At 38.9% G+C, this 17314-nt stretch overlaps 2 protein-coding genes across 2 annotated transcripts; one reads left to right on the top strand and one right to left on the bottom strand.

Moving 5' to 3' along the window:
- Nucleotides 1-4654: 4654 nt before the first annotated feature.
- On the top strand, nt 4655-5616 carry LOC132114253 (THAP domain-containing protein 11-like). The gene has a single exon (XM_059522366.1). The coding sequence runs from the start codon at nt 4811-4813 to the stop codon at nt 5567-5569; it is 759 nt and encodes a 252-aa protein (XP_059378349.1). The 5' UTR covers nt 4655-4810; the 3' UTR covers nt 5570-5616.
- Nucleotides 5617-6389: 773 nt separating this feature from the next.
- Nucleotides 6390-16401, bottom strand: LOC132114262 (conserved oligomeric Golgi complex subunit 4). The gene is made up of 19 exons (XM_059522375.1): nt 16267-16401; nt 15926-16008; nt 15715-15829; nt 15447-15621; nt 14834-15027; nt 14609-14714; nt 14368-14525; nt 14192-14250; nt 12895-13028; nt 12494-12612; nt 12090-12256; nt 11744-11921; nt 11541-11603; nt 11194-11310; nt 7367-7459; nt 7113-7196; nt 6945-7046; nt 6724-6852; nt 6390-6627 (listed from the first exon to the last, which is right to left on the bottom strand). The coding sequence occupies exons 1-19, from the start codon at nt 16399-16401 to the stop codon at nt 6493-6495; spliced, it is 2346 nt and encodes a 781-aa protein (XP_059378358.1). The 3' UTR covers nt 6390-6492.
- Between the last annotated feature and the right edge of the window lie 913 nt (nt 16402-17314).

Raw genomic sequence — 17314 nt, 5'->3', positions numbered from 1 at the left:
CAAAATACAAAGAGTTACAATAATCAAGCTGAGATGTTATAAAGGCATGGATAGTTGTTTCAAGATTTTTTTCTAGATAGAAAGGCCTTAACTTTACTGAGAAGGCGAAGTTGGTAACATGACTTGAAATCTGTTTATCAAACGTTAAACTGGAATTAAATTAAAAATGCCCAAGTTCCTAACTCACTATTATATGGAATGAGGAAGCCAAGATCAAAACTAAAAGCAACATTCCCCTATATATAGGACCAACCAAATTATTTCTGGTTTGTTTTCATTCAGGCATAATAAGTTGCTTGAAAGCCATAGCTTAAGTTCGTTTAGGCAATCAAAACACACAACCAAGAGGAATGTCAGCAGAAACGCAATGCCATCTGAACAGTAAAACACCTATTTGACAAATAAGTCCTAAACAAGACTCCAGGCATGACAGAAGAATGTTGTGGTAGACAACATTCAAATGCAGCGAGTAACTCTAAGAGGAAAACTCTTAACAGGGCCGATTCAGTGCTATATAGATCTTTAAAACCTGATTGAAAGACTTCATTAATAGAGTTATCTGACAAGACAGATTGTAGTTGAGCCAGTACAACTTAATCCATAATCCATAAACTTTGAAATAATAAAAAAAGGTTTATGATGAGCAGAAAATTGGAAAGAGATGTAGGATCGAGGTTCATTTTTTTTAAACATAGGGTGTTACAGTAGGCTAGCCTGTTTAATAGGGCTGCACGCAGGGCTGTAGCTGGGGTTTGCGGGGCCCCAGTGCAGATTGTAACAGTGGGCCCTGTTTGAAACTTTTAATTTGTTTAATTTGTATGTCCGTTTTATTTATTTATTTGTGCTATTTACACAATGTTTAAGTTTTTCAAGTTTGTAGGTGTCCAGGTACAGAAACCGAATAATCAAATGTAAAATAGTAGCTACTGCATAGTCTTCACTCTAAAAATTAAATATACAGTCAAAACATAACATTTCTCACAATAATCACAGTTTATTAGCTATACTTTAGATAATGGTAACAAAATATGACAAGAAAAGTTAACAAATTCATCTTGATAATGTCAGATAACTTTGATAGAAAGGTATATAATGGATTACAATCAACCAAAAATTCAGACAACTATTAGCATGACAATAAATTACACAATTATCAATACTTTGTTGATCAATTACCAAGCAATGCTTAATTTTTTTCAGTCTGTGGTGTAAAAAGGTTGCATTAGCAATTAAAGAAAAGAAAACACTAAGGAAAAACATGGTGAGGTCAAGTAAAAAAAAAAAAAAAAAATTATGTCTGAATAATTTTTGGTTTGACTGTGGAATAATTCTTGTTAAAACTACAAAAGTAATTTTAATTGAAACGTAATTCAGTCAAGAGCAGTTTCTTTCTTTGATTTTCTTGGATTAACATTAAAGACACTGACAGCAGATGGTAAATTAACCGTGGTCAGTTTAAGAGACAATGCATCCTCAGCCGTGGGCCCCTATCATCACCACCGTTCACCCCAGCGACGGCCCTGGCTGCACGATAAATCGCATGCGCTATTTAATGCGCATCTTGTCAGTAAAGACGGTTCTGTAATCAGTGGTAAAATCTCCATCACTGCATGCTTTCACATGGAGCAGTATTAACTACAGAGTTCACAGCTTGTCAGTGAACAACCACTTTGTGTAGTTAACGCAATCGTTTTGTGTTTGTCTTGTGTCCTTGTTTGTAATATTTCTGCTTTTGTAACTGAAGACCTGGAGCAATATCATTATTCTATTTTAGATAGTTAAGTAAGAATAGGCTATTATGTTTAGGCTAAGTCATTATTTGTTCATACACAGCAAATTTTAAAGAGTGGATTTAACTCCCTCAGAGTTAAAATTAACACTTGCCCATAGTATATATGGGAATCACTGGTAAAGTGTTAAATTAACACTTTTGAAAGAGTTAACATTATTAACACTCTGATCTTAACCAACAAACTCTTAAGGCTTAAAATATTAACACCAGAATGGATGATGAGTACACCAAAGTTGGTGTTCAAAGTTAACACTCATGGATTAACTGGTCAACACTGCCCCAGTGTTCAGGTGAAAATATATAAAAAAAATAAACCCACAAAACAATAAAATGTTTACATATATTTATTTTATTAAAACATTGTAATTTTTTTCCTGCACCAAAATGTCTTCATTTTGAATGTTTCAATTCAAAACATTCAATTAAAAAAAAATCAATGTAAAGAACATGGTCTTAAAACAATTAAACATCCTAATGTCAAAACAAAGACACAAAAAACATTCTTATTTGGTCCATATGTACTCTTAATGTCATAAGATTTATAATGCTGACATTTATCAAGTTAAACAACAGCATTCCATTCATTACCATAAATGCAGAATACATATTAATGCTCACTAATCAAAGTTGTTTCTTTTACTGTCTATGGTGTTAATAAGGCCTAAAAAAAAAAAAGTTTGGTTCCGGGTTGGTTGTCAGTTGAGGTCATTGGTCGGTAGGGATTTATTTTTTTTTAAATTTATTTATTTTTTTCTCCAGTGGCAGTTTTACACACACACACACACACGCGCGCGCGCGCGCTGATTTTAAATGTGTGTACCGGTACTTTTACGACAGTGATTCTGTATTCCCGTTTAAAGTCTGTTGTTGCCATAGACACGCAAAACGCACACACACACACACACACACACAAAAAGCCTTCGCGGGAGTTTGACAGGCGATCTCATAGTAGATTAACATGGAGGATTTGAAATTGAAAAACGGAGTGTACAGACATCTTTTTGTAGTCAAACAACATTCTTTGTTATGTTCATTAATGTGGTTTATTTGATTTTGATGCTATAAATTAACTAGAAGCAAGAGACGATCAGTTAGTTTTAACTGATGATCTAACTTACAGCGATCTGTTCGACACATTCAAGAGCCACAAAACGGTATTTATTGTTTACATTTCTTTAAAAAAATGACCACATTTGAAAGGTGAAATAACCAAATGAGACTTTGTTTCTTTGTTTTATGAGTCTCATAAAATAAATTTGGGTCGCACATAAATTGACAGGGTCGGTCGGAAACCGGGACCAAACAAATTTTTTTTTTAGGCCTAAGGGTTACGCTCCGTTTTTACACCACAAGAGGGGGCTGTTTACACCAGCTAGTATTAATCGTTTGAAATTCAACACCACAACTTTAACTCTTTACTCTGAAAGTCCTTAACACTGAGATTTCAACACTGGAGATTTTGCTGTGTAGAGATTAATTTAAAAATAAATTTAAAGGTTTGTTCTAACCGAATTGAACACGCTGAGCGTTCTTAATATTAGGCTGAATATTGAAGATGTCAATATGTGTATTTATTGTGTCTATAGCTCAATTTCTGTAACTGTGGAAACTGAAAATAAATAAAGGCGTAAGTTTGTCGCGCCAATCGTAACCCCTCTGTCACACCGCAAGCGTGAGCGGCGCGCGAGCAGCGCGTATTTTTTTCGCCGTCCATGTTAATCAATGAGTGCATTCACACCGGGACCAGGAGCAGCGCGTGAGCGTCAAGCAGGAGCCTCGCGTGAACAGCAGTGCAGCGGGGGTTTCGGCGTCCGTTCTATTTTTGTGCTGCTCACGCTCAATTAAAGTGAAAGCACACTTTTGATGGACAAAATAAATGTATTTAACACAAAACGTGCTCAAAATACACAGAATAAGCATGTCAAGAGTTTTAACAACAATGCCAACGTCTAGTGTTTTAACAATTATGCCAGAACAGAAAATTAAGTATAACAAATATGTATTTACCCATTTAAACTTTTTAATTAATCGTTTTGGGTGAAATTATGGTGTATTGTTATAAAAACAAATGTTGAAAGAATTATACCCATTGTTTGAAATGGTTATACTGTCTGCCGAACACACTTTGCAGCCGCTACTGTGATGAATACTTCCAGTGTGAATACTCGCGAGAGTCTGCTTCTGCAGTGACGATCTAGTTGCGCGGACGCGCTGCTCGCGCACCGCTCACGCTTGCGGTGTGAAAGAGGGGTAATTGTCCAAACAGTTTACTAGACATTATGAATGTTAACACACTCTAACCAGTGATATAGAGGTTAAAGGAAACAGTGTGTCATTATATATGTTATACAACTCAATACCAACTCTATCCGGACAGCTGAGTCCTTAGCCATCTTCAAGAATCGGCTTAAAACATATCTTTTCCATCTTTATTTGACCCTCTAACTTTAACACGCACTATTCTAATTCTATTCTTTAAAAAATCTAACTACCTTTCTAATCTTTTTATATTCTATTTTTTTCCATTAATTATGCAATTGTATGTGTGTGTGTGTGTGTGTATGTGTAAAGACCTCTAACACTAGCTTGCTCTATTCTTTTTTTATTCTATCTGTTTTCTTTATATTATATTATTTAAAATCCCATACTAGGTGTACTGTGTTAACCTAACTGAGACTTGTTATAGCACTTATATATCATTGCTCTTTTTGTTGTTTTTGATTGCTTCCACTGTCCTCATCAGTAAGTCGCTTTGGATAAACGCGTCTGCTAAATGAATAAATGTAAATGTAAATGTAATACGTATTCCTATATATTTGATTTATATGCACATCTGCGCAGACGCGAGTCTGTCGACCAGCATTTGAAACCAAAACAGGAAGTCGTAAGTATTGTGGGACGTGTAGTTCCGCTTGTAGGCCGCTGGTCTGGATAACAGCACACGAAGCATCCAAACAAAACAAAATTAAGAAAACTTCCAATAGACTGCAGTAATACTGGTGCATCTTTTTCACGATCATGCCCGGCTTCACGTGCTGCGTGCCCGGATGCTACAACAACTCGCACCGGGATCGTGATCTGCGGTTCTACACCTTTCCGAAGGACCCCACTCAGCGAGAGCTATGGCTGAAGAACATTTCGCGGGCCGGGGTGAGCGGCTGTTTCAGCGCTTTCCAGCCCACCACCGGACACCGAGTTTGCAGCGTCCACTTTCCCGGCGGCAGGAAAACCTACACCATTCGCGTCCCGACGCTTTTCCCTCTGCGCGGGGTGAACGAGAGAAAGAGCAGGCGGGGAAGGAGCAGGAAGGTCTCCGAGGTCGTGCCCATCATCACCAACGTCGTTTCCACCGCTAACGAGTCAGCGCCAGTGGAGGAAGAGGGGGACTCACAGAACACCACCGTGGTTCAGATAGGTCAGAACGGCCAGTACATCACCCCCGTGGACCTCACACCTTCGGGAGACGGCTCCTGCCTCGCGGCGGTGGTCTCGGGATCCAGCGGAAACCTGACCGGAGGCAGCGCGTCTTGCCCCGTGGCCGATCTCGTGCTGTGTGGGGTGGACCACTCGTACTCGCTCACCACCGGCACAACGTCCGCTGAACTGCTGCGGAAGCTGAACGAGCAGCGGGACATCATCGCGCTGATGGAGGTCAAAATGAAGGAGATGAAGAACACCATCCAAAAGCTGCGGGTCAACGAGGCACGGCTGCAGGAGGAGCTCCGGGAGCGGGACCGTCTGATCTCCGCCAACAGCATCATCAAGAGGAAACTGTGACGAACGACGCGGAGAAACGACGGACTAAAGACGCAAAGCACTGTCGGCGATCGGTGCTTCTTTAAGACAAGGCGACGACAATTAAGTATTCGTAGTTCTCATTTAAACTTCCTCCTGGACTCAGAAGTGATAGATAGGCTGTGTTTGTGTGATAGAGCCCAGACACATGAGTTCATCTTCTATGCTCGAGCTGTCCGGCGCAGCGCTGCACGGGGACTGAGATGAGTTCAGCATCCTTCTACGTTTGTGCTGTATGTGTGTCGAAAGCGGCAGACCCAGTATCTGCATACTGCCACACTTCATAACCATGAAGTGCACACAGAGACCGCTTCATAAGTGTGTAAACAACTGCTTATTATTTGGGTTCTTTCTTTGTTTTTAATATTTCAGTGCATCAGATTGGAGCTTCTGGTCCAGATGAACCGATTCTTTACATGCAGATTAATTCAGTTAGAAAAGATGATTGGTTTGAAGTAAACTGCTTATGAACTATAATTTATGGGACTGTTTTTGTTGGTATTGCATTTAAACAGATTTTTTACCACACAAGTTCTGAGTATGTTGTGCACTATAAAAGATGTTTCTTTTCTGTTTGAAGCCTTGTGGCATCACATTTATTCTAGGAAATTTCATTTTTATTGTCTTCAGTAAAGCATCTTTAAATTAACCCACCTTTCCAGTATTTAGCAAAAAAAAGATATTGCCCTTTAATTGTATGAAGAGCGAAAGTATTTAGAAAAAATGTCTAAGATTCAAAACAGCTAAAAACTAGTTGATTTCACAATGTTGGCTGGTAGAACATTTATTACATATGTGTATATATATAAAAAACAGTATACAAATGTTCAGACATAACACACCTCCATTCAACACGATTTCTATGCATAAAAGCCTCAACTGGAAAGTGTATTTGTTTATCTCTGTTAGAGTCGTAATCTTTTAATGTCCTCGCTGCGGAAATCTACCCTTAGAGCCAAGACTTGCCGAACTTCTGCAGGGGTCAGACGCCAAGTCAAAGGCCCAGAGTTGGGTCCCCAATAATCCAGGATCTCAGACACCTAAAGGAAGAAAAACACCGTTTTTATACTCATGGACCAGTTTGAACACAGTTTTCAATGATTAACATTTTAAATGGCAGTCAAAAAGCCACATACTCGTTCTAAATTGAGAATAGTTGCCATCTGTGTGAGTCGAGCAAATTTATCCCGGATGGTCCAGGAGGTGACCGAGGAGAGGTAGGCAACCAAAGCACGCAGCTCCTTATCAAACTGTAATCCACCAAGCTGTGAACCAGAATGGAGAGGACAGTTAGGATGTCTGTAACTTAAAGCAAATGTTTGTCTGTTCATTTGTGCAGGACAGGTTTACATCTCACCCTGCTGAAGGTGCATTTGAACACCGTCTTCTCCATCTCCATGGCTATGAGGCTGGTCATCAGGCTAGTTAGAGTATCGTAAATGACAGGTGACAGGCACACCTACAGAGAGGCATCTTTAGAATGGGTTTGTGTGAGCATGTGTCAAGTGGATTAAAATGAATATACCTTAAACTCAACCATGAGCTGCTCCAACTGGACAATGAGTTGCTGAACCCAAGGATCATTGGCTTCAAACTCACTGAACTCTTCCTAAAAAACAACAACAACAACACAACATTCTCAAAAAGATTCATAATATACAGAATATAACATCATAAATGTTCTTAGTATTTCTAGCACTGTCAACTCAAGTGCAGAGTGTTTTATTTACACTCTTTATCAGTAGTAGTAATAGATATTGCAATGTTATCATATCTTACCTCTTCAATATTGTGTGAGACGGACAGGAAGCTGCTGATCCAGGGTTTTACTTGTGGCCTGATAGAGGTGTTATTAAGCTCCTGTAAACCCTCCTGTACATTCATAAACCATTAATACAAAAATTTTACCCATCTACAAACAGATGACATAAAAAGACATTCAACTGTTTGGTGCAATTTTATACATGTATACACACACACAGCGAGTAAAATAAGTATTGAACACATTACCATTTTTCTCAGTGAATATATTTCTAAAGGTGCTGTCGACATGAAATTTTCACCAGATGTTGGTAACAACCCAAGTAATCCATTCATACAAAGAAAACAATACAAATAAGTTCAGAAATGACGTTTTGTGTAATAAAATGGAATGACCCAGGGAAAAAGTATTGAACACGCTTACTGAAATTTATTTAATACTTTGTACAAAAGCCTTGCTTTTAAAGGTGCCATGTGCAAAAATTGAGGTAAAAAATGACCTACACGCATCAAAAGTATGAGAAGAAATAAGGGCGATGATGTCATTAAAAAATGTCAAGTTATAGTGCTGCAGAGATATCAACCTTAATTAGCAGTAGCATTACTAGCCCTGGCCCGACAGGTGTCATAATACCAGTTTCGGCCATGGGAGGCGGTATGCGGGCAACATAACCACCAGCCAACCTGCAATACACGAATAACTCGCACGGCTTGTGGGCGTAATCTAACCTGATGTCAATCGTGTGGAAAGTACAGCCCACTACTTCATTTCAGTTCAGGGAAGAGAGCGGAAGGATGACTTAAGCCCTTGGCAAGAGACCACCACCCGCTACAGGGAAACAACCGCGCTCGGAATCACAAATCAAATCCGATAAGAAAAGGAGCCGAACCAGAGTAAACATCGGCACTGCTTTCAATCGCTGGAGACAACTGATGGACCTGAAAGAAATGAGGTTCGACACCGAACTTGCAACATTTCTTTTGGATTGGTAAGTTAGATGCTGTTAGTATTTCGCTAGAAGTTTGTTTTATATGTTTGTGTATTTTTTTTTCGGGAAGTTATAACATAGAAATGTATCGAAGGCTGTTCTATAAACGTGCTAATGTTAGCGATGGCTGACCGTAGCTGCGTTTGATAATTAGCTAGCTATAACTTACCCATTTTTTTATATCATAAGTAACCTGCTCTGTCTAGTCTGTTTGTCTCCGTGTCCTCTTTGCTTCGTTGTTTTTCTGTACGTGAGAAAATTGATGTGTTGCATGAAAGCGTGTGAAAACAGTCAATTGCGTGTGTCTCACGGTGAATGCTTGAGAGTTGGCAGCTCTGGTTACGTTGGTTGGCGCTAGCTTGGTCAACATCAGCTGTCTGTCAAATTAATTTAATTCAAATAATGTGTATATACAACTCAATGTAATATGAACAAAACGAATATGAACATATTCACTGGTAAAGGTGAAGGGGAGTAGCTTGAAGATGTCATGTTTCAAAATCACTTGACATTACCCAACGTTCCTCTGGAGGCAAAACGTCCTCTTATAGCAGCGGTTCTCAATTCCAGTCCTCGCGCCCCACTGCTCTGCATATTTTGCACGTTTCTCTTTGTTAACACACCTGATTCAGATAATCAGCTCGTTAGAAATGAACTCCGTGCATGAAATGTTTTTCAAATGTTCATTGCTCCCTACACTCTGAGCAGGGGAAATCTGTTGAAGTTTACCTCACATTGAAACATTCATTCACTGATTTGTGCTGTGCAGCGTCTTTAAACATGGACAACTGTGACAACATATACCTCTGTAAATCAATACAATTTAAATTCACGTCTTGCACACTTCAATGCACTTTGATTGGAACATATAGCTACGTTCGCTTCGAACTGGAATCATGGCTAAATATCCTGTGATATCCACTTCGCAGGGCACTTATGTTCGAATAGAACAAATGTCTGAAGCGCTAAGAGAAACGTTCAAAATGTGCAGAGCAGTGGGGCGCGAGGACTGCAATTGAGAACCGCTGTCTTATAGGCTTCAGCTATGCTCTAGGGTTGTTGTGAAGGTAGGGGCGGAGCATAGAGACTATGCCGTTTCTCGTTTGTTACTCTAGAGTAGACCAATTCACTTTATTGAGGCATACTGCCCCCATCTGGTATGGAATGTGGAGTATGACTTGATTTTTTTTGCCAGATATGACAGATGGCACCTTTAATGACAGCTATAAGATGCCTCCTGTAAGGAGAAATTAGTCGCATACATTGCTCAGTTGTGATTTTTGCCTATTCTTCCACACAAACAGTCTTCTGTGAACTCTAATCTTTAGTTCTTTCCATAGATTTTCTATTGGATTCAAGTCAGGTGATTGGCTGGGCCATTCTAGAAGCTTTACTTTCTTTCTCTGAAACCAAATGAGAGTTTCCTTGGCTGTGTTTGGGATCATTGTCTCGTTGAAATGTCCACCCTCATTTCATCATCATCCAGGTAGATGGCAGCACATTTTTTTTTATCAAGAATTAATCACTACATCTTTCCATTCATCCTTCCATCAGTTATATGAATTTTGCCAGTGTCGTTCATTTAAAGTTTGCTGCACAACATTTAGACAAACCTGTGAAATACTGGGAGAATATAGTCTGGTCTGATGAAACCAAAATTAAACTTTTTGGATGCCATAGTACACACCATGTTTTGAGATCAAATGGCATCAAAACATCATGTTGTGGCACTGGCAAAATTCATATAACCGATGGAAGGATGAATGGAAAGATGTAGCCATACATTCTTGATAAAAATCTGCTGCCATCTACCAGGATGACGAAGTTGAAATGAGGGTGGACATTTCAACGAGACAATGATCCCAAACACAGCCAAGGAAACTCTCATTTGGTTTCAGAGAAAGAAAGTAAAGCTGCTAGGATGGCCCAGCCAATCACCTGACTTGAATCCAATAGAAAATCTATGGAAAGAACTAAAGATTAGAGTTCACAGTAGACTGTTTATGTGGAAGAACAGGCAAAAAATCACAACTGAGCAATGTATGTGACTAATTTCTCCTTACAGGAGGTATCTTATAGCTGTCATTAAAAGCAAGGCTTTTGTACAAAGTATTAAGTAAATTTCAGTAACCATGTTCAGTACTTCCCTGGGTCATTCCATTTTATTACACAAAACTTAATTTCTGAACTTATTTGTATTGTTTTCTTTGTATGAATGGATTACTTGGGTTGTTACCAACATCTGGTGAAAATGTCATGTCAACATCACCTTTAGAAATATATTCAATGAGAAAAATGGTAATGTGTTCAATACTTATTTTACCCACTGTATATATATATATATATATATATATATATATAAATATATAATTGAAAGATTATTAAATTATGCTGCTCTTTTAAACCTAATTTTCATCAAACATTCTTGATAAAAAATGTTTTAAAACTTTTTTCAGCACTGATAATAGTAAGAAACATTTTACAAGTTTACATTGTCAATTTGTATATTGTCAATCCTTACCCACCTATTTGTATTTTTTTGTATTTTTTATTCCTTATTGTGTTTTTTGTTCTGTCGCTGTTATGTTGCACTGCGGAGCTCTGTCACGAAAACAAATTCCTCGTATGTGTGAACATACCTGGCAATAAAGCTCATTCTGATTCTGAAATGTTTTTTGAGCACCAAATCAACATTTTAGAATGATTTCTGAAGGATCATATGACAATGAAAATATAGGAGATGTATTAAATCGTTTAAATCTTTATACATATAAAAATAGAAAGTAGTTTTTAAGTTTAACTGCATTTCTGATCAAATAAATGCAGCCCCAAACTTTTGAACAGTTTTTCACTGACCTGGAGGAGGTCCTTGAATTTGCTGGAGGTGTTGACCAAATCAGATAGACAGCTGTCTATCTTAGCCTTTGCATGATCTGAGCCCGTCCCCTGACTGAACAACTTGACACAATCACTCTAAGATGGAAAGAAAGAAAACAATTCATCGTACCTCAAAAAGTTCTTTTTTTGGACTGCTTTTATGATATGTTAATGAGGCTTATAAAATTATATCTGCATTAACTACATGGAACACAAAAAAAGAGGAATTTTGAAATATTTTCCATGGAAAAAAGTCCTATATTTTGAGATATATTTGCATTTGGTGGTTGACTTGAAAAACAAAATCAAAGTCATATCACACAGACCTCTAGATTCTTTTTCAGGGTGCTGATATTCTCACTGCAGACCTCCACATTATTGAGAGCCACCTGAGAAACAAACATGACAGATGACACACAGGAGTGTATCTTTAGTGAGAACTAGGTACACGAAAACAAGTGAAAACATGACATAATAAATTCAAACTGTGTGTTCAAATTCGTGTGAGAGAAAAAGTCTTGATGCTGACCAAGTAGGCACTCTTTGCCTGCTCCTGGCTCTCTATCCCAAGCGTTTGTGTGAGATTTGTTATCTTGCCATGCTGTAGGCTGCTCTGCATCAGACTGACGGCACTGCTGACCCCGCGCTGCAGGTCCTGCAGAGCACTGACTGGATATCCAGCTCGAAGCTTACATACTAACACCTCTCTGCATACAAAGAAACGGATGCAAAGGGTATAGCGAATGATTAGATATCTAACAACAACGGTTTCACTAAATTCTCTGAATCTTCAACCACCACTACAATAACTCTTCAAACCAACACCAGTAACAAAATAGACGGAGGCTAACTAAATTCCAGATTTGTGTTTATACCTGAAGTCTGTTTCCAGAACACTAGTCGCATGATTGATCATAGCGCACACGCAGTCAGAGCTGTTGCTGGTGAGGGCCCGGCTGATGCACTTCTTCACGATGTAGAACACATCATCCACCATGCTGGAGCTCAGCTGACCCACCTCGGCGGTGTCCATAGAAACTGCCTATAAAATCATATTCATCATCCAATGAGGACACAGATTCTGCCAAAGAAATGTATCTGCAATTTAACAATGGAAAATGTAGGACAATGTAGGAAGGTACAATATAAATTTCAATAAAGGCATTTTTATTGACCGCAAACTTCTGAATGGACACTACATGTGCCTGACAATAGCTCGGACATCTCTGGTGTTGTACGTTGTAATGTACACAAGTTATTGACTGTATATGTGTCCCACCTTGTTGACGGACTCTCTCATGTAATACTCCTCCATGGGAATGTAATAGCCAATCAGCTCCTGCATAGCGCGGCTCAGCTGGCAGTTCTTCAGTAACTGTTCTAAACTCTGCTGATGCTCTAGAAAACAAAACAAAAACAAACATGAACAATGCCAGCAAGTAATACTGATGAGTATAAATGTACATAAATCAGTATATTCAACACATTTTGCCTACATCCAATTTGTATAGTCTAGTTAGTTACATATATTTCTTTTTAACAGGCAATGGTGTGTTGCCTGAGCAGTAGCATTTGTGCTAACTTCAAGGCTACAGCTGATGACAGTTGTCATGACATGCACTCGCAGCAGAATTTTGTTTCATAGAGTAGTTTCATATCCCATAAAAAGCTGGGTGTTACCTTGTATAATAGTTTCATCTGCCATTGCATCTGCAACCTCAAAGTCAGCCACTATACGCCGCCTCAAGAATCGAAAGTACAGCTCAGCTCTCGAGTTCATTAAGGTAACCTCACATAACACGGGATCCAGGTCTCTAGATTAAACATACGACAACGAATAAAACACCACGTTAGTGCTGTCAAACAATTATATTACATTATTACATTATATATGTGTGTACTGTGTATATTTATTATGTATATATAAATACACACACATACAGCATATATTTTGAAAACATTTGCATGAATATATTTATATCATACATAAATATATTTAATATATAAACCTAACATATAGATTTTTCAGATGAATCATCTATTAAACTGCATCCCAATCGTCGCAAATACTGCAAAAGACCTATTGGAACCCGTATGGACACCAGATTCAGACAGAAAACAGTCAAGTTCGGTGGAGGAAAAATCATGGTTTGGGGTTACATTCAGTATGGGGGCATGCGAGAGTTCTGCAGAGTGGATGGCAACATCAACAGCCTGAGGTATCAAGACATTCTTGCTGCCCATTACATTCCAAACCACAAGGGAGGGCTAATTCTTCAGCAGGATGGTGCTCCTTCTCATACTTCAACCTCCACATCAAAGTTCCTGAAAGCAAAGAAGGCCAAGGTGCTCCAGGATTGGCCAGCCCAGTCACCAGACATGAACATTATTGAGCATGTCTGGGGTAAGATGAAGGAGGAGGCATTGAAGATGAAACCAAAGAATCTTGATGAACTCTGGGAGTCCTGCAAAAATGCTTTCTTTGCCATTCCAGATGACTTTATTAATAAGTTATTTGAGTCATTGCCGAGACTTATGGATGCGGTCCTCCAAGCTCATGGGAGTCATACACAATATTAATTCTTTTTCCACTGCACCTTGACTTTATGCTCTGTACTGTACATCATTTCTGTTAAGTGACAAGACCTTTGTCTAAGCAAAGTCTGACCTTTCTGTCCTAATTAAATGATTAAAAATCAAGGCATGATAAGATTTTATTTTGGTAAAATAAGCCTAGAGGCCTTTGTCTTTCATATAAGCCACTTCTGATTCCAAATGATCAACTAGAAGTCAAGTTATTATTTGTTGTTCCTACAACTTGGATAGGCAACAAGATTTTTGTCAGGGAGTGTACAGTATATACACACACATATATTATGTAAACGAAAACTTTTATTTTGAATGCGATTAATTGTTTGACAGCACTACCCATGTATTCACAAGATACACAGATAAACAATTATAACACAGACCACACCTGGGTTCGATCTTTTCTGTAGCCATGCCCCTCATCATACTGCTCTGGATAACCTGAAACTATAGTGAAACAAGAGTATAATGACATCAAAGTACACTTTATTCATGGTGCAAACATTAAGTATAGTACATAAACACACTAATGCAACATACAGTATAGACACTACACACACACACCTTATTGTTATAATCTCTCTGTTGGATGAATTTGTCCACTATTTTCTGAGCCTGTTTATCACACTCTTTTTGAAGGTGTGCGAGGAGTGTGTGCAGTCGGCCTGGTCCATAGTATGTTTCCACTATGGGCTGATGGGTTTCAACAATGCGTGCAATACCTAACAGTTACAGACAAAGGTTGGTTGATCTCGATTTGTTTAAACATAATAAATATTGCCAAGTTAAACAGTCATGCTCTTACCTTCAAGAAGCAGTGTGAGTGTGTCAGCAAAAATGACTGGTGCCCTGCGCTCGCCAAGATCAGAGCCAACAGCCAGGAGTAAGTTCTCCTCTGCCTTTCTGGCCAACTGAAAGAAAAGTAAGCACAAGACACAACTTTTAAATTTTAGAACCCAAGTAACTAAACTAAAGCATTTTCAACTGATTTCACCAGTCATGTAAGGCAGGCATACAAACATGTTCCTACCTGACTGCCAAGGTACTGAGCAAAGCGTGCAAGTCCCTGCTCATGCAGTCCCAGTAAAGGAAGGATCTTGAAAAAGCGCTCCACTTGAGGTAAGTCACCTGTGGCAACTGCTTCCTCCAGTCGCGTTGTGACAAGTGCCTTCAAATTGCGCTCTGCTTCCTGAAGCAATGCAAGACTGGCTTCAACTGCACTGCCTGCACAATGTATAATATACAGATAACAGAACAATGTATGTATCTTATTCAAAGTATCTCGGTGCATTAGCTTAAAACAATATATGCACAATGTCTATTGTTTCTACAAATCACATTTCTTATTGTTATTCTTATTTCTTATTCTTAGTATTATTATTTATTGTATTTCAATAATGCGCTGTTTTATTTTATTTGCATTACAAATAAATATTTGCATTTCAAATAAAAAGGAAAAAAACATGGTTATTGAAATACTCTTTATTTTTGTTTAATTGTTCAGCAAAAATATCCATATCATTAATTCAATTTCTAAGACCAAGCACCCTTGTCATACGCATAAATATTTGAAAATGACAAATATTACTATTCAATAGTTTCAGTGATAATACTTGTTGCTAGAAGACCCCAAAAGGACTCACCCTCTCCACCCTGCTTGCTGAGCTCAATTACTGACTGGTCAAGAGAAAGATAGCGATGAATGTGGGCCGCAGCCTGCTCATAGTCCTGGTTACGCAGGGCTGTCTGAACACCATCTGTGCAGAACTTCAGATCTAGAATATCATCTGCCTTCTGAATTGCTTGGTACAGTCTTTTCTGAAACAGAACCAGGTGCAAAGCTTGAGTGGAAGCTGTCATACTGTCATTCTGACAGAGTGTACGTATCGTACCAATGTGTAGGTTGGGCACCTTAGTGAGGTCCAGCTGTCTGACTTTGCTGCTCACGTTCTCTGCCAGACTGCATGTGAAGCTGATCATTCCAGACAGCTGCACTGCATCTCCCTCGATCAGCTGTAAGTTGGGTCTGAGGAACACACAAAAACACAATTTTTTAGCCCACTACATTTCATTTTTCTCAGTTTAAAGGTATACGTTAAGGGTCAAACACATACACACTCACCCCATCCTCTGCAAGGTGAGCATCTTTGTTTCTATGTTATTCTGCTGTCCCATAAATGCGCCCAACTCCATCTGCACTTCCGCCTGTCAGGTGTCAGGGAGGTGCGTTTGGAAACAGTTTATGCCAATGCATAATCAACATGCACACAATCTCTTAGTTCAGGCACAAGCTAGTGTGTGTGTGTGTATATATATATATATATATATATATATATATATATATATATATATATATATATATATATATATAATCAACAAATTAACACAGCTGACGAGCGTTTATCTAGCCTTACATGTAGTCCAGCTCACAGAGACACTGTGTCTCCACTAATAAATATTCACCTCCTCGGCACATAGCTGCGCATACACTCGCTCCAGATCGTCCAGCTCTGTCAGACCCTCTATGGAGTCGGACTGCACGGCGGAGAGCCCCGCTGGACCACCGCGACGACGCGCCAGTGAACTGACTTCATCCATGACAGCCCACATCCACACAAACTGCGTCACTTCCGCTGACTCTGGCGCGTCACACAACTGTTTCTTACTCCCACCTAATGGTAGTTTTTTTTCTGTTGGTGAAAATATTAAATGCCTTTCAAACAGTGTAAAACATAATTCATAATTCATGTTACATTTGTTATTTCATGATTTTATTTTATTTTTTACTTATGGGAATCTTTAGGTCTACATTTGGCAGTAATAAAGAATTTGGTATGTAGTATTGTTATATAGGTTCATAGGACAGCAGAATACAAAAATCACTATAGCTTTTCTTTACCATTTTACAGTGATGAAATTAGATTAATATCATGGTACTTGGCTGTCTGTTGCAATGTACCGAATTACTATTATTGTATTACAGTGGTGGCTAAAATGATTAGAACACTAGTATTTATCACCAGTTAAAATGGTTCTAAGTCAAGTTATTTCTATATTTTGCTGTAGTGTCAGTAGGAAACATCAGTTGACATTTCCAAACATTCATTATGCCATTAATTGTAATAATCTGGTGAGATTTTTGTATGACAACAGCCAGTGCTGCACACAGAGATTTGATCTCATCATCATCAGTGTGCCTGGAATGCAGGGGCGCTGCACAAGATCCCGGGCCTTATGCATAGGCAGTCCCACCCCCCCCCCCCCCCCCCCCCCCCCCCCCCCCCCCCCCCCCCCGAAAATATATATTCTAGACTTTTCAAGGGCCCTGTCTTCCTTTGGGGCCCTGGTAATCAGTACTGGTTTTACCCCCAGTTCGACGCCCCTGCTGGAATGACATGAAGAAACAGAACAAACTGAGACAGACTCAATCCAGAATAACTGTGGCAACATCTCCAAAATGCTTCAAGAAACCTACCTGCAAAGCTACAGTATACTGTTAAAAGTTTTAGGC

The sequence above is a fragment of the Carassius carassius genome, chromosome 3 (assembly GCF_963082965.1).
Source record: "Carassius carassius chromosome 3, fCarCar2.1, whole genome shotgun sequence".
NCBI lineage: Eukaryota > Metazoa > Chordata > Actinopteri > Cypriniformes > Cyprinidae > Carassius > Carassius carassius.
The sequence above is the reverse complement of the archived record's forward strand: the minus strand, read 5'-3'. Positions and strand labels throughout refer to the sequence as shown.

What these genes read in the sequence shown, in the direction of transcription:
- LOC132114253 (XM_059522366.1), top strand. Translation starts at nt 4,811, where the DNA reads ATGCCCGGCTTCACGTGCTGCGTGCCCGGATGCTACAACAACTCGCAC.
- LOC132114262 (XM_059522375.1), bottom strand. Translation starts at nt 16,401, where the DNA reads ATGGATGAAGTCAGTTCACTGGCGCGTCGTCGCGGTGGTCCAGCGGGG. An exon ending in AGAGAGATTATAACAATAAG is followed by an intron (nt 14,251 to 14,367) that starts GTGTGTGTGTGT and finishes GTTTCACTATAG; the next exon opens with TTTCAGGTTATCCAGAGCAG. An exon ending in CCCTGAAAAAGAATCTAGAG is followed by an intron (nt 11,311 to 11,540) that starts GTCTGTGTGATA and finishes TTTCCATCTTAG; the next exon opens with AGTGATTGTGTCAAGTTGTT.